The sequence below is a fragment of the Cercospora beticola genome, chromosome 5 (assembly GCF_033473495.1).
Source record: "Cercospora beticola chromosome 5, complete sequence".
NCBI classification, from domain to species: domain Eukaryota; kingdom Fungi; phylum Ascomycota; class Dothideomycetes; order Mycosphaerellales; family Mycosphaerellaceae; genus Cercospora; species Cercospora beticola.
This window is the reverse complement of record NC_088939.1, coordinates 4,301,962-4,323,800: the sequence shown is the minus strand read 5'-3', so window position 1 is coordinate 4,323,800 and position 21,839 is coordinate 4,301,962. Positions and strand designations below refer to the sequence as shown.

Sequence of the window (21,839 nt, the reverse complement as noted above, 5' to 3'; positions counted from 1 at the left end):
GGAAGGTGCCAAGAAACGCCCCCAAAGCTAAATGCTGAGAAGAATCCGCAGGATTGTTACAACATTGATGAGCGAGACCGGAAAAACCGTATAGCATGCGGATCTCGTAATGTGGCTCCTAAATCTAGGCTTGAGTATGGGCTATGTTAGGTGCCATGTCAACGAATACACATAAAGTATCGTGCGTCTGCGCATCGTTCACTATCAACCACAATTACCGTCTTTTGCTCTTCGACGTCGCTAATCATGGTCAACGTCGGCCTCAGAGACCTGGGACTGCAAGAGCGCTCGAATGTCGCTCAACAGTACCGCGATGCAACTCGTTCTGACAGACATGCCTGGAGAGGCGGCGTCCTTCGACGCATGCCCTGGGTCGGGCTACTCGCCCTTTCCCTAGCACTTCTGTGTATTGCTGGAGCCGTGGCCATCCTCTTCTTCTCAGACGGTAGACCAATCGGAAGCTGGAAATACTCACCTTCGGTCTATGTATCGTTCGCATATACCATCGCCAATGTCCTTCTTCAAGATGCAATGAGCCGAGGTGCTACGATAAATTGGTGGAAGAGAGCAATAGCAGACGGCACAAACATTGGAGATCTTCATCGCAATTGGGACTATGGAAGCTCGGCGCTCGCAAGTTTGAAGGCAGGGAGACACTTCAACTTCATCGCGTTCGTTACGCTTTTCCTGACTATTACGCCTCTCAATGGACCACTGCTTCAACGTTCGTCGGAAGTCGAGATCTCGAAAGCTGTATCCAATGTCGATGTCAGCATCCAGGCTGCGCAGAGGATTGATCTTCCGACTGGATACATGTCTGGCCGTCTCCGGGTTGTCCCACTGCTGCACGAGGACTTTGCGCCAGTGTTCCGAGCTTTCGAAAGCGGACGGAGCATACCTGCCAACAAGACTGGCTGCTCCGGTGATGGCAAGTGCAGTGGTCGCCTGAAAGCCGCTGGCTTATCTGTCAACTGTTCCTCTTACACTGTGCCATTCAGCGTAGTGCCCGGCGACAACTGCAACTCCATCGACCCAGAGATCAGCCAGGAATGCATCAATGCACAGGCCGGCACGTTTGTCTACCGGTCTGCTTTAAGCTGGGTCTACGACCAGCCAGGTCGCATGAATCTGGACATCCAGTACAAAGACAACTCTGATTGTGAGGGCGTGCTCATGGTTCAGAACCGCGCTCTGCAAGCTGCGACGGTAGAGTATCCTGTCATCATCGATGGCAATAGCTCGACCATCTCTCTTGACCCTAAAACAACTCTCTACGACGACAAAGTCTTGCACACCAACGAGTACGAGGATCCGGGAACTCAAGGCCCAACTGAGCTCGGAGGCTTCGCACACGCCCTCGAAGAGACGATGAGCGGCTACACCCACATCCGCTTTGCAGGTACAATCGGCTATGAAATTCTCTCGACTGGTCCAGTAGGTACCCGCTTCGCCAACATGTCCGAAGCAGTCAAGAAACCCGCTCCACTGAACCAAGATCTCTGCAGCATTTACTTCAATGATCCCGTCCCAGCTTTCCTCGAACAAGCTCGCCAGCTTATGTTCCGTACCGCCTTGACAATGACCAACACAAGCGATATGCAGAAAGTCCAACTCAACCAGATCCGCACCATGGGTGTCTACCGAGCGCAATACGCCTACCTCGGCGCTGCCGTGGGCCTGTCTCTCGCGGCGGTCATTGTGATCCTGACCATGTACAACGGTTTCTGGCTCTTGGGAAGGAAAGTCAGCATGTCGCCCATCGAAATCGCCAAAGCTTTCAATGCGGATATCCTGAAGAATGAACACCCGAATGCTGAGGTTGATGAGCTGGTCAAAGAAGTTGGATCAAGAGCCGTCATGTATGGTGTCACACAAGCTTCAACGTCGGGCTATGCGCCGGGCGGCTATGAACAGAATAAGGACAGCGGATACATCCAAGTCAGATCTGTGAATCAGGGACAAGAATTGAGGCTCGAAATGGCAGACCCTTCGAAGGTTCAGGCACTTGTGGCGAGTTAGATTTGGTTGTGTGTACAAGAATGCATTCGAGATAGATTTTGTTATACATCATGATCAGTGCTAGACATCCCCAGCTTGCTGTCCTTCTACTTACATCATCGCTCGATGCATCTATCCGGGTATTCATGCTCCAGGCGGATCTGTTCATGACCGACTTTGAGACCGCCACGAGAGCTAGAAGCGTGAGTTGTGGAGGAGCTCTCATGCTCATGCTTGGCTTCACCGAGCATACATGTCCGGCAGCAACATGCAAGTCACGACTGCATCATCTCACAGCACGGCAGTGGATAGGCTTGGAGGTGTGGTGGTCATGCTCTCGTCGGCCATTGGAAAGTCAAGAGGACGGGCTGATGTGAAGCCATTCGGTTGGGAAATGCCAAGACAAGAGGAGCCGACTCACGTGAATGACATCAGGAAAAGTGAAGGAAAACCTGTTCACGGCGGAGGGAGGTGTTCCTGCTCAACCAAACGGGCAAAGGCCGCGCGGCCAAACCGTGGGAGCTTGCCTTTTGCCTTGCTGCTGCATCATGCACGGCGCCCGTAGCTCCCCAAAAAAGCTCAATCCCATGTTTTCCATCCTGGCCATGTGCACGCCATGCGCCTGATAAGACCTGCTGTGCGCCGCGGCTGAACACCACACCTCCCACGCTGGTTGTCACGTCCAACAAGATGCCATTGTCCTGCCAATCAATCCTCTGCTGCTGACCTGGACCGAGCTGCTGAGCACCGAATCTCCCACGGAGCATGGCTGTGACCAATGCCTTCCTCACGCTCTTCCTCCTTCTTCGATTCGCAACTTCACAATCACCAACCCCGATAGTCACAGCGACGACAACAGAGACCGTCACCGAGCCTGGAGCTTGCAATAATTTCGTTGGAGCATGTGTGGTTTACGGCACCGGCCATGTCCCACCCTACACGACCACAGTCTACGCGGGATCGAGTTCTCCGGCAGATAGCACGATATCCACCACAACTGTAACAATATCAAGAACCTCAGACGCAACACCTGATGCTGCAAGCGCATGCGCAGACTTCACTGGAGCATGCGTTGTTTACGGCAGCGCCGAAAACCCGAGCTACACCACAACCACCCCCAGCAATGGAGAAAGCAATAGCGAGGGCACACAACAAGGGAATAGCGATGGATACATTGCGGCTGAGAAGGGAGACAACGACGGATACATTGGCGAAGCCGTCAGTGTGAGCATGGGAGTGGTGGTGCCCCTCATCACCTTTGTACTTGTGAATATTGGCTTCGTCGTGTGGTTGTAAAATGGACGGGTGACGAGAGACGACCTTTGAGCAACGATTTTAATGATACCCAAGAGCGAGAACACATAATTATATCGACAGAATCATGGGGGAGCCGGGAGAGGGATTGGAAATGACCTAATGATACCTGCATATTCTCACAAATGTTCGCACCACTTGATTTGTGGCTATGGCACAAGCAAACTCTGGGATCCGTACAGTACTAAGAATTCGGTCTGATTCGCGACTGATATAATTCTAGTACTTGTACAGCCTCTCGCTACCACTCATTCTGGCTCGCCGATTGAGCATGCGATAATACAAGACTAGAGCCAGACAGCCAGCTGCTACGAAGAACAAGAGGCCGGCGTTGGTCCAGTGTCCAGTAGGGTAGCCGTCGGCTTTTTCGTTGGCCTTGTATATCCACACGCCGGCAATTTGTCCTGGAGCTCCGAAAGACACGTTCATCGCGACTGTGCTGAATGTCAATGATGCTCTTGCGCAAGGTATTAGTGGGAGAAAAACTTACTTGCCAGCCCAACAGCTGCCGTGCTGAACAGATTCGAACTGAGCCAACCAAGTAGAGGCGGAATACATGCGAAGCTTCCAGAGGCAGCAACAATGAGACAACCATACCTAGCAGAATACGCTTGCGGTGATAAGACTGCAGATGCCAGGAATCCGACGGCGCCGATCGTGGCAAAAATCGATGAATGCAAGCCTCGAGCATTGAAATAATCTGCAGATGCTGCGACAGATACTGTCACGACATATGCAACAGCATAGGGAGGTACTGTCATGAGCTGAGCTCTCAGGCCATCGTATCCTAGTCCAGCTGTGATGGTAGGTGTAAACAGCGACAGAGATGAGAACGGTGTACTGATCCCAAAGTAGACCGCATAATGCGCATACAATCTCCAGTCCGTAAGAGTCTCCTTGGCGTCGGCCCAGGTCATATGTCCGCTCTGTCCCTGCGAGCCTTCCAGGCGTAGCCGATCAGCAGCAAGGGCTTTCTCCTCAGCGGACAGCCACTTCGTCGTTTCCGGGTAATCAGGCAGGAAGAAATAAACGAAGAACGAAGATATCACCGACGGAATCCCCTCCAGAATAAACAACCATCTCCAAGCCGAAAGCCCGTGCGTCCCATTCATATGTCCCACCCCATAAGCAATCGCCCCTCCAAACGCCCCAGCCAGAGTCGCAGAAGCCAGAATCAACGCAACGCGTATCGAGCGCTCCTCAGTGCGGTACCAGAATGTCAGATAATATACCAGTCCAGGGAACAGTCCAGCTTCGAAAACTCCAAGAAGAAATCGCACCGCTGTAACGGAGGCGAAATTATGTGTTCCACCTAGACCTATTGTTATAGCACCCCAAGAGAACATGAGAAAAGCAATCCAATTGCTGGGTTTGAGTCTTTTGAGTGCGTAATTTGATGGGACTTCAAAGAGTGCGTAAGCGATGAGGAAGACCATGAGTGCTATAATGTATTGGTGATTTGTCATGTTTGTTTCTGTGAGGAGGTCGTTGCCGGATTCTTGGTTGAGGACTTTGGCGTTTCCGATGTTGCTGAATCTTTCTTTTAGCGGGCATTGCAGTTGATGTTTTGGTGTTCAAAACTCACCTGCGATCGAGGTAGCATAGCAGATAGATGAAAGCGCATAGTGGGATGATTCGTAAGTCTTGTTTGAGGACTAATTTGCGGTCTTCTATCGTGCCTTTGCCAGTGTAGGGTCTTGTTGATGTATCGATTTCGTTGTGTGATTTTGAGGATTCGATGTCTTTTGCTTCGATGTCACGAGGGATGGCTTTCTCGTCGACGTCCGCCATCTCGTGGTGAAGGCTGCCAAAAAAAAATGTCGTGTAATGCTGAATCTGGGGCAAGACCTGGGGAAAGAGTAGATGTCGATCATTGCTACGGTGTGACATCGGATGTCGTAGATCCACTCGAGTCACGCAGAAGTGGAGCGTTGAGGTGGCATGCCATGTGCGTTAGCGGAGTGTATTGTGCCGAGCCGACGGGTTGATCGTCGCTTGGTGGACTGTAACAACAGACAGTTGAATTTATAGGCTACATGAGTTGCTTGAAATAGTCATAGATTTGTTGTTATTTGCCACGAGCTGATCAATTTTAATGAGCATGCATCTATGTGCCTTTACCAGTGCCAACGAGGAGCCTTTCTTGGCGAAATGCTGCGGACAAGCTTCGCATAGGCTTCGAAGAGCTTGAGAGTTGAGACACTCCCAAGATTACATAAGCTCGTACAGTAGAGGCAGATGCTCTTCGAAGCGAAGGTATATAGCCATGTCCGACCAATGTCCGTGTTTCACAAAGCACTCCGGACTATCCCCGCCTTATTCAAGCGGGGTGAACGAAGCAGTTCCTTGAATGTCCCGGCTGGAGAAGCCCACAAGCGCTCCGATATCGCCTTCGCCAATAATCCATTGCTGGGCGTCGGAATCCCAATAGCTGATGTCCCTTCTTGCGAGGTTGAAGGTAACAGTCGCATTGGCTCCAGCATTAAGTCCAATCTTCTCGAAACCTCGCAACACTTTCAACGGTGTCACATCTCCGTTCGGCGGCTGAGGTAGGCTCAAGTATAGCTGAGTGACTGCTGCTCCGAAACGTGAGCCCGTATTTGTAATCGTGGCTGTGACTTGATACAGTGTGGTCCAGAGATGAGGGTTGCCGCCTGGCACGATCGCAGCGTCTGGAGGAGCAGGAGATATTACGCTATCGTCCACCTTTGACACAGCGACATCATCGAGTGTGAAGGTTGTGTAAGAGAGACCGTGCCCGAACTCGTACGCAACTGATTGATTGTACCAATCGAAATGGCGATAGTCGATCAGTAGTCTTTCCCTAAAGTCGGACTGCCAAGCGTTGGGGTCAGAGGTGTTGAGTAAGGCTGAAGAATTCGTGATGTCCACGAACTGGTAGTCATCCTCGTTGTTTGCGATAGTATATGGAAGCTTGCCGCTCGGGTTGACATCGCCATATAGAACCTTGGCCTAATCAGCGGGACTCAACACGCAAAAGACAGAGACTTACATCGACAATACTGTTCCCTTGCTCTTGGCCTCCAAAATGAGCTGCTAGAATCGCGGTCACGTTCGGATGATTGGAAAATGGAAGAGCGTTGATGCCGCCGCTGTTGGTCACGACAACTGTGTTCGGGCACTGTGCAGCTACTGTCTCGACGAGGGCTGTGCCGTTCCAATCAACAAGCAAGGAGGGTCGGTCATATCCTTCAGTGGCCCATGTCTTCAAGAATACGAGGCAGACATCTGGAGGTCTGGGAAACAGTATTCCGTAGCCATTCGAGTTCGTGACAAGCGTATTGTTGAGTACGTACTGTACCAGCGGTTTATTGCCTTGCTGGGCCGCTCGTGCTTTGATGGCCTCCAAAGGAGAGACAACATACGTTAGTCGTCCGGTGCCCGAGCCTCCGCCAACTGGTAGAACACCCTGGTCGTAGCCAACATTGCGGAGGTCACGATTGGCTCCGAGATAAAGGCCATCTGCCATATCTGCAGCATCGTTACTGAAAACGCCAATGTTTGCGGGCTTGTCGAGTGGCAGAGTGTTGTTGACGTTCTTGAGCAGGACTATACCAGCAGCTCCCAGTTCTCGGATGCGCTGAGCATGCTGATCTCGTACGTCGACGTTACTAGGCCCCAGGGTAAAGTTATATGTGTAGTCCGCGATGCTGTCGCCTTGCAGGTCCGGAGAACTCCCGTCGATAGGAGGATATTGCGTCTGCTGCTTCAAGTAAAAATAAGGTGTCATGATTCGTCGAACCATGTCATCGACTCGCTCAATGACAAGGCTGCCGTTGTTCACGTTGTTAGTGATGTTACCCCCGAAGAAGGAGGCTCCACTTGAGTCTGAGAAGCTTAGACTGCCAGGCATGTCCATGTCTTGTCCGGCGTTGATGGCTGGGTGACCAGAGTGCGTAGCTCCCCAGTCGCTTACAACCCAGCCTTGGAAACCGAGCTCAGTTTTTAGTAGACCATTGAGTGTCTTGCTATTTTCACATCCGTAAGTACCATTGATTCTGTTGTACTGAAGATGCGTGTCAGCCATGTCGCATGACTCTCGAGAATCGACGTGCATACCGAACACATGATCGAAGCTACGCCTCCTCTCACGGCATTGGCGACAGGCCAGAGATAGAGCTCATGCATGGTGCGGTCATCGACGTTCGATGAGACAGCTTCAATGGTAACGTTTTGGCGGTTCCTTCCTGGGTTGCGCTGTGTTTCTTGTTCATTCCTGTCAGAGTTAGCTTATATTGTGTGCACACCTGTAGAGACAGCCACCTACAAGATATAATGCTTAGCACAGGCTTGAACGCCACGTTCTTGATGGCCAAGGATGGTCTCCTCGAACATGACACCAGTCAGATAAGGATCTGGAGAGAAGCCCTCCTAGGCTTTAATCAGCACTGCACACGACAACCACGCTTGACGATGCTCACCCAGTTCCGTCCTCCATACGCACTTCTGCCCAAAGGCCCTGCAACTGGGCCCAGGATCACATGCGCTCCCTTTTCTACGAGCTATGTCAGTTACAAGCTCTGTAATGCTGTATTGCTCAAGTGTACCTTTGAACTCCGTCCCTATATCTTGGCCTCTTATTCTGGCTAGAGTCCTATCCCAAGATGCCGCCACTGTCAATCCAGCCGGAAAGACACTCGCATAGTCAGCGACTCGAATCGCCAGCGGGCCATCTTGAAGACACAAGCCTTCGAAATCAAGCCGAGGAACGCTGCCGATGTTGCCCACGCATGGTCCTTGTGTTCCAGTGACTAGTGTGGCCTTCTCTTCCAGCGTCAGCTGGGAAACAAAAGCTGCGGCTTGAGAGAATGCAGCATCCCAACCCGACCCAGTAGCATCAGGCTGTGGCAGTACTTCAGGGCTGGTTTGATAATCGGCTTCAACCCAAGGCAGACCCGGTGAGCTTGAGTTGTCTTGGCCGTGCGTGAGGTTCAATGTGCCAAGAAGCAACGCTAGGCTCTGTACGAGGCTTGATTTGATCGCCATTGCTGCTGTTGCAGACTTCAAAGAGATCGGGAGATTGGGGAACCAGTGCCGGACTGTGGCATCTTTATAGTCAAGTGTAATAAAGCTCGACCTGACAATCATTTGCCGTGTCGATCGGCTGCATATCTTGCTCGCCTGTCATCTCTTGATCAATGTGAGGTAGCATCATACTCGACACTTCGGTGTGGCATGGGCCGAGTACTGCCGCCAAAAGTCACATAGCGTTCCTGCACGTGGAGTGTGGAGTTGGCGGGGAAGGATGGGGAAACATAGGACATTTTGTCGATCATCGTGTGAGTGGCATAGCCGGCTGAAGGATTGCCGATAGTCCGCAGCGAGAAGCAACACCGCATAATACTGTCGATGAGTTCGGACATCGATGTGGGGGAAGTCTTCTGTGCAAAAGCTCCATGCAATGTCCACCGGAAGGCAGTGCTCAGATTCAGCCTGTCTTCTCTTGCATAGCTCTTTCGCACACAGCTTTCAACGCATGGCCGGCTCTCTCAAAGTCCGAAACATTGAGATAGACTTGTGCGCTCAACCTCACCCAGATGCAGTTGCCGTATACGAAAGCATTCACTGCAGTCTTGTGTTCAAATGTCATGGTTCTCTGGATCCAAGCAGCAGTCGTGCTCAGACTCTTTGAGCGTTCGGAACCACTCTGGAGTGAGACGGGCAGTCTAACGTTGGTCATCCCGCATTGTGCCAGAGTGTGTTCGGAGTTGTCCATGACTTCCGTGCCCAGTATGGAAGCAACAGCTTGACCGCCGGTCTTCGCTAGATAAAGCGTGTAGCTCATGATGGCTTCCTCACCAGCCTTCCCGTTCCACGTCAACTTCTTGCGCCATTCCAGTGCAGCTTCGATGCAAAGATACGATGTGTCGTTCAGTGTGCCTAGGTTCGCGAAATTCGCAACATAATTTGGTGGGTCAGGTTGAGCAACAAATCCGAAGCCTGTGGGGAACGTCGTCCTGAGTAGATGTTGGTTTCGGCCTGGCGTGTAGATGATGGCACATCCTCGCGGAACATGTAGCCACTTGTGCAGATTGCTTGAGAAGAAGTCGGGATCGAGAGTGCGCAAGTCGAGAGGCATGTGACCGACTCCGTGAGCACCGTCGATACATGAGAAGATGCCATACTGCTTGCAGATTTTTGTCAGTTGCTCGAATGGCACTCGGACAGCTGGGAGACCTGATTGACATTTGTCAGTAAAGTGCTGCGTCAATAATGCGGAAGTCGTACTGCTGATAGTGTCAAACAGAGCCAGCCGCGGCTTCTTCCCTTCAGCAAGAACTTCCTCAATCGCGTTCTGAAATGCCTTTACCACGAATTCGTCTGAGATAGGATACTCGAGCGCAATGGGTTTCGCTTCGGCAGGAGTCGTCTCAGTCAAGTGCTGTATTGTGTACCCAAACGACCCATAAATGCTTGTGAAGCACAAGATCACGTCGCCTGGCTCGTATGAGATGTTGCGTAGAACAGTATCAATGCCCATCGAGGCATTGACTGTGTAAACACATGTCTCGACTGGGACATCCAGATAGTCGGCAATGACCCGTCGAGACGCGTCGAGGAGGTTCGGCCGGTACTCGTATCTTACAAAGGTGTCCGGTTGGGCTTCGGATCTTTCTTGAAAGTGTCTGTAGACATCTCGCACCGCGATGGGATACGTTCCGTACGAGCCTGATGGAATTCCTCAGCGCGCTTGCTCGTGCTTGCAGTCAATTTGACGCGCACCGTGGTTGAGGAAGGTGTAGCCCTCGTCAAAGGCGAAGGATGTCTTGGCCTCTTCGGAACCGCACTCAATCGACTTGAGCCGACGAATCTCCTCCAGTAACCCTTCGGCGCTGCTCGAGTCTGTCATTCTGGACATCTTGATCTGCATTCAAACGGCGAAGGAAAGCCAGCGGCCTTTTTCTCTGACAGGCCACCAATGTCTTTCGCTGTGAGCAGATTTAAAGCCTTGGCTTGCTGAACAGCCGAATCCTTCCAGGCAACCCCAGCCAGCTTCGCCACAACATCAAGCCATTGCAGGATTCACACATAGTCGACTGGCGGCCTCTTAGCCTCTACATAGCCCATAATTGAAACACTTCTTCTTCAGAAACAATCTCATCGTAAACTCCATGACCACTTTCTCTCAAGGCAAATTGCAAAGCACGAGTACGCTAAATCTTTCCAGCCATGTCAACAATCAACCGAGATCCAGAACGCTTCGTCTGGCGTAATGGCACCATGGTCATGAACCCAGCCCACTTCGGCATTGAGCCCGAGCAGAATCTCATTAAACAAGCACAGGCACGAGAACTCATGGAAGAAATCTACAGCGTTCCCATTGAATCACAAACAGTCGTAGCAGATCTTCTCGCCAAGGAAAACGAGCATGTTGCACCTTATATGTTCTATGAAGCAGTAAAGACCGGGCACGCCGAGATTACAAAAGCACTCAAAGAGAGTGGAAAGGTCGCGTTCGGCGCCGCTTCGCCAAATCAATACGATGAAGTGGTAAGGAAGTATGAGCAAGGGAGGTCAGATGATGTTGTAGGGCTGAGTGAGGAGGAGAGAACAGAAGGGTTAAGGAACTGGTTGAAGGAGATTCCTGGGAGGGGTCAGGACTTGATGGTGAGTTGTCAGAGATCGTAGTGTCACACCGCGTCGAAATGCCGCTGATCTTGTTTTGACAGTTCCATGCCGCAGCTAAGGGAGCAAAAGACATCATCATTCGGTTGTTGGAGATAGGCATCGTTCCCGGAAGCGAAGCCGACAAGTCGCTTATGCCATTACACGCAGCCTGTTACAATGGCCATCTCGATTGCGCAAAGGTTCTCATTCAGAGTGGCATGAACATCAATTGCCGAGATGAATTCGGCGGCACACCATTGATGCGCGCGGCGGTGGGAGGGCGAACCGAAATCGTCCGATGGCTGTTGGAAAGTGGCGCTCGTCCGCACTTCCGAGAGTCTCGTGAAGGCAAATACAATGCGTTGGAATATGGTGCTGGGAAAGATGTGGAAATCGTCAGATTGCTGCTCGATGCATGTGGCTGGAGTTCATTCGCTTTGATGGGCGCAGCCAGCTTTGGCCAGGTCCAAAGTTTCGAGTTGATCGCACAAGCTGCCTCCTTCCCCGACCCCTCGGCCTCAACAGTGGACAAGAAATTCTGGAACTCGCTGAGCGCTGAGCAGAGAGACGCGATCGTCGGATCAATCGACAAGGGAGGTGCAGGCGGCAGCTGCGAGATCTTGAGATATTTGCTGTCTTTCGTTCCCACAGAATTGGTGACCACCATGCCGGTCAAGGGAGCCATTGAGACCTCAATTCAGAGGGCTGCTCGTGGCGATCATGCCGACGTCGTTAAACTGTTGCTCGATGCATGTATTGCAAGCCATGAAGACACACAGGCCCAGCAACGACAGGTCGACGAGCTTCTGATCGATGCAGCAGCAGCCAACGCCATTGAAACCGCCAAGGTCTTGCTGGACAAATACAAGGCGAATGTCAACTACCGTTGTCAGACCACGCAGACAACCACTTTGTACAACGCGACTCGGAATAATCATGCGCGGATGATTGAGCTCCTTGCAAACCAGTACCAAGCTGACATTCAAAAAGCCAGTGGAAAGTTCGCTAATGGCCCGACGGCGCTCTGGCTAGCTGTTGACAATCAACTTGAGTTGGCAGCAAGAGCACTCCTGGCATGCGGAGGCCCAGTCGAGTCGATCAGCCCGAGCGTCGTGGACGGGCAGACAACCAAAGTGTTCGTATCAAAAGAGAGCACACGCCGCGCTCCAGTGAGGATTGAGACAGCCATGAACCCGGCTTGGGATATCGAGGGCTCCGATGAGAAATTCTTGTGTCTAGAATATCCCGAGGGCTGGCCAGGCGGGGTATCGCAGCGCAAACCAGATGCGGAATTGAAGGATGACCGCGATGTCAAGGCTGCAGAAGTTGATGGTTTCGTGGTTGTCTGAACGAAATTTCCCTCGCTCATCCCGCTCCGATGGTCACGGTATGCCAGTATTGCATATCCTACCATCAACGGAACCAGTCCAATTGCATCTGCAGATAAGTGCAGTGCAATACTGCAGTCCGAATAGTACTTTACTAGAGCACATGAATCTGCTAACAATCAATATGGTGATAGTCTATATCGGGTATCATTTGAATGTCCGTTGCCTCGCACAAAGCGATGGCGAGCAGCCAAATATCGTCCAGTAATCCGAGTTTAGATTCTCTCTCTCAGCCGCACTGATGCTGACCAGCTGTTGTAACCGCCTTCGTTCTTCGTACACTCATCCTGCAGCTTCCTTGTTTCCTGTCCAACGCGATCCCGGGGATTGCTCAGCTGCTGGCCAGTGTCGTTTGCTTGATCCTTTCAGAGGCGAGACCGGACTTGATGGTGATCGTAATCTACCTTGTCTCGCTTGCTGAAGACTGTATGCGTTCACGGTATTCTTTCATAATCGTCCTCGGGCTCCAAGCAGAATGCTGCTCCGAGCACGCTCGTGGCATTGACGAACAGCACGATCCAGCTCACGGTGCATAGGATAAACGACTTTGCCAATGTCCAGCCAACGAAGAACCGTGCATCATGTTCATATAACCCAGCCTGCCAGTCGTCAGTGAGACCTGTTGTCCGATGTTATGCTCGGTGTACCTACCACAAGCGACATGGCTACGAGCTGTGCCAAAGCTACCACACTGAGCAACGGGCACAAGATCTTCCAGCCTACTTCTCTTGTCCCTCGGCCTCCCACTAGAATTGTCACATATGCCACCAAGCAGGCCAGAAGCAGGACAACGCTGAAGTTCATGGCGAATCCTACGGTCCGCCAAATGCTGCAAAATGACCTGTCATCGCCATGGCAGTCATCGTATTGCGGGAATTTGGTGCATTGCCCCGTCACGGAGGAGCAACGCTTGTGTAAGCCGTATGATATTTTGATCGGGTCATGGCCTTCGACGGGCGAGGAGTAGCTGACCCAGTCAGGAAGGGCGATGGAAGCGATGGTGCACGCGGCGGCGCCTAGGAAGACCCAGAGCGACACGCCATAGACAATTCTCCGTGTCATGTTCGCGTCAAATTGGCTGGGCGGAGAGCGGGAACGTTGCTGATGGCAGGGTGAGATACTCAATGTCGTAGGGACCAGCAGACCGACCTGCGGCGAGGGTGTTGATCGAGGTAGACGTGCTCCTTATCAGGTGGTTGTGCTGTGCCAGGATGGCAGCCTCCAATCTGCGCACTTGGCAAGTGTCGTCATCATCATCCTGACATCCTTGCATCGCATTTCTCGCAACAATTCACTCACCTCCGCCCGCAAATAGTCCGACCGCGTCGACGAAGCTTGACGAAGGCGGAGAAATACCGCAAACCTCGGTTTTTACGATTTCCACAGGAGCGAGTGAGAGAATGGTCGAGAGGAAGACGCGGCGGGTGTCTCATTCCAGCTCACTGTAGCGGCAGTGTAGGGTCGTAGTCGAATCCATAGGAGGTGGATGCTGCTGTGAGTCCCTCCTACCGCATGTCTACTTGGATGCCCTCCTGGACAGCAAGCCGTTCCTGCTTCGCCGTGGTGAGCTGCCATTGTCACTGCCTGTATTTTCGGCCGATATCGATAAGGAATGAAAAGGCTTGGCACGACGCGTCTTCCCGACGCGATGAACGAGACACGCCTGCACACACCATGTCAAGGACGCGACACATCTATACACTCAATGTGAAGGACGGCTGCGTCGAGCCCAGCAGCGATGCCCAAACACAGTCGCTTGCTCAAAGAGTTGCGACACGAGCCCGTCAATGGCCGCAGCATTTTCGCCAATCCCGATATTCTCTCATCGTCTCAAGCCGCATCGCAATCACAATCACCCCACAGCACTGGAGCTGCACACCAGAGACGTGCGATACGACCGGTACCAGCTGGTATATTGGATCAATGCACCATCTGTATGGAGGAACAGCTCTTCTCACAAGCTTTTGCTCTGCTTGAAAGTGGACTGAGCGCCGGCTTCGACACGAATGCACCAGCCTGTATCCCACCGCCGCAGCATCTTGCTCTCGCCTCCACACTCGTTGTTCATCCATCGATGACGACACGTACGGATGACCCTGATAAGCGAATTGCAGCAGATCACGCTGCGAAATACCTTCGAGAAGTCGTGGCCATGGTGGGCGTCGAAGGAACTGGACTTCCGGAAGCTTTGCAGTTCGGACAGTCGAACAACGCGCGAACTGGGCGGACGAAACGCGCAAAGACGAGACGCAGTGACGCGGTGTATGAGAGCGACGAAAATGAGGATACAAGCAGATTGCGGAGCCATTATTCAGAGAGGCAATCATTGGGAGAGAATGCGCAAGACTTCTGGGCGGTCGTCGGCTGGGCGTTCAATTGCAGTGTCAAACACAAAGCACGGTGGCAGAGATGGCGGATCTGGCTCGAATTAATGCTTGACGTTTTGCAGCACGATTTGGCTGCACGCGTTTCACAAGGAATGGCTCACGCCAAAAACAACACCTTTTCCAAGACTCTGTTTGCACAGTACATGTCGACCGTCGGTGCTGGTAGGAACAACATGCGACGGCTCATGCGTGCGGTGCTAGCAGATGGTTCAGAAAAGAGCCTTAGGGAGTTCGGAGAGATCTGGAAGAACGAAACCAAGCCACCAAAGAAGAAAGAAGAATCGCGATCGGCCAAGCGACGAAAGCTCGATCTGGACAACGACGATTATGGCGACTATCTCGAGAACTACTCGGAAGAAGATGCGGCAGAAACGCGCTCGGCCAGATCGCGCTCGGTCACTGCATCAAGACGCCGACGAAGTCGAACCCCTGCGAACCCAGACACGAACACCCAAGACGACGATCGTGACAGTGGTTTCGAAGATACCACTGAGGCTGATGCGATTGAGCAATTTGGCGGGATGGAAACCATACAATTACGGCAGAGATTTCTGGCTATCTTCACAGCCTTTAGCAGGGCCGCGCCCACACTGTTCGTGGATACCGAGGAGCTTTTCTCCATTTTCACGGAATTCATCAGACCCCTGCCGCTCCAGATATTTCAGCAATTCACTTTGCCTACAACAGCATATCTGAGTGCCGACCTACAAACGTCATTGAACGAGATGATGTCCCGGCCGCTGCTTGGAACGCATGCCACACAAGGTCTGATCGATCAGAGAGAGTTTGAGGCATCCTTCGCTACATGCACAGCGACCAACGCTTCGTTCGTAGACAACGCCAAAGTCAGTTTGCTGTCCGAGAGTATGCTTCGTGCTCTGTGGACTTCTGGACATCTAATTGGTGATTTGCCCCGGCTGAAAACCTTGGTCGAGCAAGGCATCCAAATGCGATCTGACAAGACTGCCACTGATGGTCGAAGAAAGGCTGGCAAGAAGTCATACTTAGATGAAGAGGCTAAGATCGTCCTGGATTGTTCAGGACAGCGAATGGGCTTACTACTGCGAGTGATTGTTGGTCGATAGCACTTGAGTTGCACCGGAGGCCAGGCGAACCACGACAATGCGCTGCGGACAAAGCAGTTGCTAGGGCCATCAACCGCGCGATGGATTTTCAGAATCAGACTACAGTGCTGCCGTTTGGCAGAGTATTCAGCACTGCATAGGAGATGCCCCCACATACTCAGTGGTGCATCCCACCATTTTCTTGGCCGATGCTTCCGAACGTGGGATCCGAATGATGAGCAAGTCACGATCCATCGTCACTAGCTGTTTTACTTACCATCCTGATTTCACCATGTGATACCTTTCTTGTCAGCATTCTCTGGAGTTTTGTGCCTTTCCTATATCCAGCAACAGCATCGTATTCATTTGCGTCAGCTCCTGACATGAATTTACTCTCACATCTGCGCCTCATCAACGAACACAATGTACGCACACTTCGCAACTCGCCGCTTGCCGAAACGGCGGGCTCGCTGGGAGATCTGGGGACTCTGTTGCCACTGATGATAGCCATGGCTGTCAATGGATCCATCGATCTTGGAAGCACCTTGGTGTTCTCAGGGCTCGCAAACATACTGACTGGAGTGTACTTTGGGATACCTTTACCAGTACAACCTATGAAGGCCATAGCAGCAGTGGCGATATCGCAAGGCTTTAGCAAAGAGGAGACTGCTGCTGCTGGTCTGGCGATGGGTGTGGCAATCTTCGTGTTGAGTGCTACTGGCTTGCTCAAATGGCTGCACCGGGTAGTACCAGTCAGTGTTGTGAAAGGCATTCAGGTTGGAGCAGGACTAAGCTTGGTGATAAGCGCTGGGAGCAGCCTCATCAAGCCGCTAGGCTGGGCATCTCCAGCACTAGACAACCGTGTCTGGGCCATCGCGGCCTTCATCTTCCTTCTGGTCGCTGCACTGATTCCACGGATACCCTATGCGCTTCTGGTTTTCCTGTTTGGGCTCATCGTTGCGGCGATTTCGACCAAGAACGATCACCACGAAGCATTTGCTGCTATAATCTGGCATCCTTCACCGTTCGTCCCATCTGGCAAGGCTTGGAGTACCGGCATCGTCGAGGCCGCAGTTCCACAGCTGCCGCTGACCACGCTGAACAGTGTCCTTGCTGTAACTTCACTTGCCGCAAGTCTATTTCCCTCATTCCCGCCGACACCAAGCACCACTTCAATTGGCTTCTCGGTTGCATTTGCGAATCTCGTCGGGTGCTGGTTTGGAGCGATGCCGGTGTGTCACGGATCTGGAGGGTTGGCAGGGCAGTATCGTTTTGGCGCAAGAAGTGGCTCCAGCATCATATTGTTGGGTCTGGTGAAGCTGGTGCTCGGACTCTTTGCTGGCAATGCAATCATCCCAACATTGCAACAATTCCCGAAAAGTTTACTTGGTGTCATGGTTCTCGCTGCGGGAGTAGAGCTTAGCAAAGTCGGGCAGAATGTAGGCGAAGCAAGAGATCTATGGGAGCAAGCTGAAGAGGATCACGCAAATGACCGGGCGTCAAGGAAATCACGACAGGCCACTGAACAGGAAAGCAAAGATCGATGGACAGTGATGCTCATTACTGTGGCAGGTTGTCTGGCCTTTAAGAACGACGCTGTCGGCTTCCTGGCTGGTCTTCTGTGGCATTGGGGTTTGAAGCTACCTCAAGTGATTGAGCGCATCCGGTCCAGTCGCCGATCCGTAAGACTGGAAGAGGTAGAACGGCAAGATGGACTGGTCTCATAACACAAAGGGACTTCAATGACCTCCGGAGTACAGACTCCGAGATGGTCGACGCGTTGCTACTCGCTGCCGAGAACATGTGGAGGAGGATCCCGAAGAAACCTGCTTTTTCACAAATCTTTGGCGCCCTTCGCAATTTTTGCGCCAGCCCTGCGTACGACCCTGAACACTTTCATTTGACCTGACGTCCTGAGGAGCCGACTCGCAGAGCCTCACGATATCACGATGATGCCAATGATGCCAATGTGCAGAAGTGGAGTACTCTTCGGCCTCATTCCGGTATCCGAGAAGATCGCGCCTTGTGTATCGATCGCTCGAGGCCACAACATGTATCGCTCGATGAAACGCTGCTCGCCTCGTTGCTTCGAATGCTTGAAGGTATGCAAGCCTGAGGACTCAGACGTTTGTTGAATAGGTCGCTATAAGAGTCCACCAAATCGTAAGTCCTGCCACCACAGCCAGACTCAAAGCAAGACAAGCACAAAAAGCTTGATGACAAGCTCAGTAGACTCGATGACAAGCAACGTCTTGTCGAAGCAAAGTACTCTTGGCTTGAGATGCGGCCCACAGTCAACATCACTCCATGCTTTGTGATGTCAACTCGCACATTCTCAATGACCCGCAGGGGAACACATATCTCCGTTGACCAAACATATCTCAGCAGCCCAAATTTTTGCTAGCGGCGACCACGATCGTTGAGCTTCTTGCTGGAGAGTCCACAGAAATGCGGACAATGTTGCAGAGAAGTTTTGTGGGTGGAGTAGAGGGTTCGATGGAAGTGGAGGACGCATTCCATCACATCTTGCCCAATCTCTCCGGTTGGGGGTATATGACTTGTGAGCCTCGGATTTGCGACGTTCTTCGGCGTTGTTACATACTTTTCTTCCTTCGATTCCCCATTCTGCTTTTCTTGATTAGAAGTTTCGCAGCAGAATAACGAGTTGAGGGCTGTACCAGGCATGCCTGGGCTCTTCTCGCACAATGGCCTACTCGGCGGCCGCATCAGCGGTAAAGCTCTTGAGGTGGGAGTTTGTGTCACAGCGGCTTCTGGATTTCTGTTATTCGGATACGACCAAGGTGAGCAATTGGCGTCGCCTTCGTCAACTATCTTACACTGATGCATGACCCTTCTCGCAGGTGTCATGAGTGGAATCATCACCGAGCCAATGTTCCTCGAAGTCTTCCCGCAAATGGAACCCAACAATAAATCTGGTGCTATTCAAGCTCTCGTCGTGGCCATCTACGAGGTCGGCTGTCTTCTCGGCTCTATGATGATCGTGGCTGTTGGCGATCGACTTGGCCGTCGGCGGTCTGTACTCATTGGAACTGTCATCATGCTTATTGGAACTGCGATTCAGGCTTCGGCGACTACGCTCGGCCAGATGATCGTTGGCCGAATAGTAACCGGCTGGGGTAATGGAATGAACACCAGTTCAATACCGGTCTGGCAATCCGAAATGGCACCACCGAAAATTCGTGGATTCTTGGTGCTGTTCGAAGGTGCTCTGATCACTGGTGGTATCATGCTGTCGTACTGGTGAGTGAAAATCGCTCCCCACAAATCAAGTGCTTTTGCTTACATTTCCCAGGATCAACTATGGCTTCTGGTTCGTCACTCAACATGGCTCATTCCAATGGAGATTCCCAATCGCCTTCCAAGCAGTATTCGGGATTGCCCTCATTATCGGTGTCCTGCTCTACCCCGAATCACCACGATGGTTGATCAAGAAAGGCAAAGCCACGCAGGCTCGCGAGATCATGTCCATCCTGGAAGGCAAAGACGTTGAAGACCCAACCTTGATCGCCGATATCCAGGAGATGCAGCGAGTGAACGAAATTACCTCGTCTTCAAAACTGACTGCTAAGGAACTTCTTTCCAATGGCAAGGAGATGAACCTCTGGAGACTGAGCGCTGCTTGCGCCGCGCAGGCCTTCCAGCAATTAGGCGGGTTAAATCTGGTAACTTACTACGCTACGACAGTCTTCGAGGACTCGTTGGGTTTCGACCCAGAACTGTCACGGTTAATGACAGGGTGTCTCGGGACCGAATTTTTTCTCGCAGCTCTGGTAGCCCTGGTCGTAGTCGACAGACTCGGCAGAAGAAAACTCATGCTTTGGGGAGCAATGGGCATGGCAATTTCTTTACTCATCATTGGTGCATGCCTGAGCAAAGCTACGGCTACTTACAAGGCACCTGCATACGCCGCTACGGTCTTCATCTTCGTATACAATACCTGCTTCGCCATTGGCTGGCTCGGAGTGACTTGGCTTTATCCTGCTGAAGTTACACCTATCAGGATTCGAGCAGAGGCAAACGGGTACGTCTTCGAAATATTCACCCTGTGACACGAGTGAATGCTAACAACGTCGAGGTTCTCCACCATGTCCAACTGGATTATCAACTACGGCGTGGTCCAGCTCGCGCCAATCATGATCAACAAAATTGGTTGGCAGACATATTTCGTCTTTATGTGCTTCAACTTCATGCACGTTCCCGTGGTCTTTTGGTTCTTCCCAGAGACAAACGGATACAAGCTTGAAGCCATGGACGCGATCTTCGAGCGTGCGCACGAGAGAGGCGAGAATCCAGTATGGACTGAAAGAAAGGTGAGAAAAGGCAAAGAAGGATTGGATGTGGAAAAGCATGACCACGATGGCGTCGCAAGCACAGAAGAGCCGGAGGGCGGGGTGAGAGGAGCAGAGTTGGAGAAAGAGGAGATGTCGAGAGACTCAGATGCCGATGTTCGTTCGAGTCAAGGAATGTGAAGGGATGGATGGTTCAGTAGTGGCGGCGTTGTGACAGTTCATGAGAATGATACCCGAAGCTATACGAGATATGCGAGGCGTTTAGTCTGCTACCGGATTTGGAAAGGTCAAAATGTGTCTGCATCTTAGTATTTGATATTCTCCAACGTCACGTCACTACGCCGCTGGGCTTATCGCGCTCGGCTGGACTTGCAGAGTGCTCAATTTTGACACCAATGTTGCATTCGTAGTGGAAGCAAATGACAGCCTCTTACGATGAGGTCTTTGCTGATCCCCGTCTTCACTTCCACGAAACGCCCCACGTCATCTTCCCTCTCCTAAAGGGAACGACCTCAATCGATTCGTCCTCGTTCTTCAAACTCTCAGCGATCGCGGCCGAACTCCTGCTCAGCACAATGCGCTCGTTCTTCTCATCCTTCACCTTGTAGAAATCGCGACCGTACGAGGAGAGAAATCCTTTCAGCTTCTCCGGTGTCACATCGTCGGCACTGATGTACTGCTTCTCCACTCCTCGCTCAAAGGCATCGATGACAAGGCCTACAGCATGCGGTTGTGTGAAAACGCCGGCGGCGACTTTATCACTGCGCTTCGATTTGGCGGGATGAGGTGCGGAATCAGTGCCGAGGAAGAACTTTGGATTGCCACTCACTGCGGCTTCGAGGAGTGCTCTTCGATCTGAAGGGTTCTTGGCCACAGGTTTGCAGAAACAATGCGGGTCGCCGGCCCAGTCGTCGACGGTCAAGAAGAGATGGTGGGCAGTAATGGTGCCCACTACCTTGTCGCTGCATGAGTTGACTGCATTGATCGCCGCTGCGGTAGTGCAGTGTTCGAGAACGATTCGCAAATTGGGAAAGCGCTTGTGAAGGTCCAGAAGAGTAGGTAGGAAAGCCTCTTCGGCGTTCAGAACGGTGATGTCGGAGCCGGCAGACGGCGGGAGCTCTCCATGGAGGTTCAACACAATATCTTGGCGTTCCATTTCCTCGAAAACGGGATAGAAGTCTTCGTACGACATGACACCGTGGCTCGAGTTTGTGGTAACTCCATGAGGATAAGACTTGATTCCAGCAATACCCTTCTTCTTGGCTTCAATCACGGTCTCCGGCTTGATGTTAGGGTGCAGGTACAGTGACATGAGGAAGAGGACATTGGGCTCCAGCTCTTCGAGGCGCTTCTTGTATTGGAGAGCATGATGGACTGTCGTGATCGGAGGCACGAGATTTGGCTGTTGGTCTCGGTGTTAGACGTACAGATGTAGCATTTCTCCCAACACGTACGTACCATGACAAACACAGTATTGACGCCGCCTTGGCGAATGGTGGGCCTGTCATTGATCAGACTTCGCCGTGTAACAACAAGAGTGATGATGATGCATACACCACAATCTCGGTCATATCGCCCTCCCGCAAATGCACATGCATGTCTGCTGCAGCTGGCAGCTCGAGGCCATCGAGCTTGCCCAACGGCGCTTCTTCTGCCGGCATGGTGGGCGACTCGGAACTGGCCTGGTCTGGCTGTGGTGCAACAGCGTTGTCAGACTCGTCGTCCCTGGGGGTTGAGAGGCCGCGAGTG

At 52.1% G+C, this 21,839-nt stretch overlaps 11 protein-coding genes across 11 annotated transcripts; 6 read left to right on the top strand and 5 right to left on the bottom strand.

Annotated features, from left to right (window-relative positions):
• Positions 1–246: 246 nt before the first annotated feature.
• On the top strand, positions 247–2,019 carry RHO25_008879 (uncharacterized protein; the record flags this gene model as incomplete). Its single annotated transcript, XM_023604683.2, has 1 exon — positions 247–2,019. The coding sequence occupies one exon, from the start codon at positions 247–249 to the stop codon at positions 2,017–2,019; it is 1,773 nt and encodes a 590-aa protein (XP_023460586.1).
• A 744-nt stretch (positions 2,020–2,763) lies between these two features.
• RHO25_008878 (uncharacterized protein) lies at positions 2,764–3,294 on the top strand (the record flags this gene model as incomplete). The annotated part of the gene is made up of 1 exon (XM_023604681.1): positions 2,764–3,294. The coding sequence occupies one exon, from the start codon at positions 2,764–2,766 to the stop codon at positions 3,292–3,294; it is 531 nt and encodes a 176-aa protein (XP_023460588.1).
• A 237-nt stretch (positions 3,295–3,531) lies between these two features.
• RHO25_008877 (uncharacterized protein) lies at positions 3,532–5,103 on the bottom strand (the record flags this gene model as incomplete). Its single annotated transcript, XM_023604680.1, has 3 exons — positions 3,532–3,746; positions 3,803–4,842; positions 4,898–5,103. 3 exons carry the CDS (start codon positions 5,101–5,103, stop codon positions 3,532–3,534), a joined length of 1,461 nt encoding a protein of 486 aa, XP_023460591.1.
• Positions 5,104–5,628: 525 nt separating this feature from the next.
• RHO25_008876 (uncharacterized protein) lies at positions 5,629–8,319 on the bottom strand (the record flags this gene model as incomplete). Its single annotated transcript, XM_023604679.2, has 6 exons — positions 5,629–6,279; positions 6,326–7,339; positions 7,393–7,549; positions 7,601–7,704; positions 7,755–7,828; positions 7,881–8,319. 6 exons carry the CDS (start codon positions 8,317–8,319, stop codon positions 5,629–5,631), a joined length of 2,439 nt encoding a protein of 812 aa, XP_023460590.1.
• Positions 8,320–8,761: 442 nt separating this feature from the next.
• Positions 8,762–10,192, bottom strand: RHO25_008875 (uncharacterized protein; the record flags this gene model as incomplete). Its single annotated transcript, XM_023604678.2, has 3 exons — positions 8,762–9,510; positions 9,562–10,002; positions 10,057–10,192. 3 exons carry the CDS (start codon positions 10,190–10,192, stop codon positions 8,762–8,764), a joined length of 1,326 nt encoding a protein of 441 aa, XP_023460819.2.
• Positions 10,193–10,503: 311 nt separating this feature from the next.
• RHO25_008874 (uncharacterized protein) lies at positions 10,504–12,290 on the top strand (the record flags this gene model as incomplete). The annotated part of the gene is made up of 2 exons (XM_023604677.2): positions 10,504–10,941; positions 11,004–12,290. The coding sequence occupies 2 exons, from the start codon at positions 10,504–10,506 to the stop codon at positions 12,288–12,290; spliced, it is 1,725 nt and encodes a 574-aa protein (XP_023460820.1).
• A 473-nt stretch (positions 12,291–12,763) lies between these two features.
• On the bottom strand, positions 12,764–13,391 carry RHO25_008873 (uncharacterized protein; the record flags this gene model as incomplete). Its single annotated transcript, XM_023604676.2, has 2 exons — positions 12,764–12,928; positions 12,981–13,391. 2 exons carry the CDS (start codon positions 13,389–13,391, stop codon positions 12,764–12,766), a joined length of 576 nt encoding a protein of 191 aa, XP_023460817.1.
• Positions 13,392–14,067: 676 nt separating this feature from the next.
• Positions 14,068–15,801, top strand: RHO25_008872 (uncharacterized protein; the record flags this gene model as incomplete). The annotated part of the gene is made up of 1 exon (XM_023604675.2): positions 14,068–15,801. The coding sequence occupies one exon, from the start codon at positions 14,068–14,070 to the stop codon at positions 15,799–15,801; it is 1,734 nt and encodes a 577-aa protein (XP_023460818.1).
• A 362-nt stretch (positions 15,802–16,163) lies between these two features.
• Positions 16,164–17,507, top strand: RHO25_008871 (uncharacterized protein; the record flags this gene model as incomplete). Its single annotated transcript, XM_023604674.2, has 1 exon — positions 16,164–17,507. One exon carries the CDS (start codon positions 16,164–16,166, stop codon positions 17,505–17,507), a length of 1,344 nt encoding a protein of 447 aa, XP_023460815.1.
• A 956-nt stretch (positions 17,508–18,463) lies between these two features.
• RHO25_008870 (uncharacterized protein) lies at positions 18,464–20,270 on the top strand (the record flags this gene model as incomplete). Its single annotated transcript, XM_023604673.2, has 4 exons — positions 18,464–18,581; positions 18,642–19,041; positions 19,094–19,822; positions 19,877–20,270. 4 exons carry the CDS (start codon positions 18,464–18,466, stop codon positions 20,268–20,270), a joined length of 1,641 nt encoding a protein of 546 aa, XP_023460816.1.
• A 280-nt stretch (positions 20,271–20,550) lies between these two features.
• RHO25_008869 (uncharacterized protein) lies at positions 20,551–21,751 on the bottom strand (the record flags this gene model as incomplete). Its single annotated transcript, XM_023604672.2, has 3 exons — positions 20,551–21,492; positions 21,549–21,591; positions 21,645–21,751. The coding sequence occupies 3 exons, from the start codon at positions 21,749–21,751 to the stop codon at positions 20,551–20,553; spliced, it is 1,092 nt and encodes a 363-aa protein (XP_023460813.1).
• Positions 21,752–21,839: the final 88 nt, after the last annotated feature.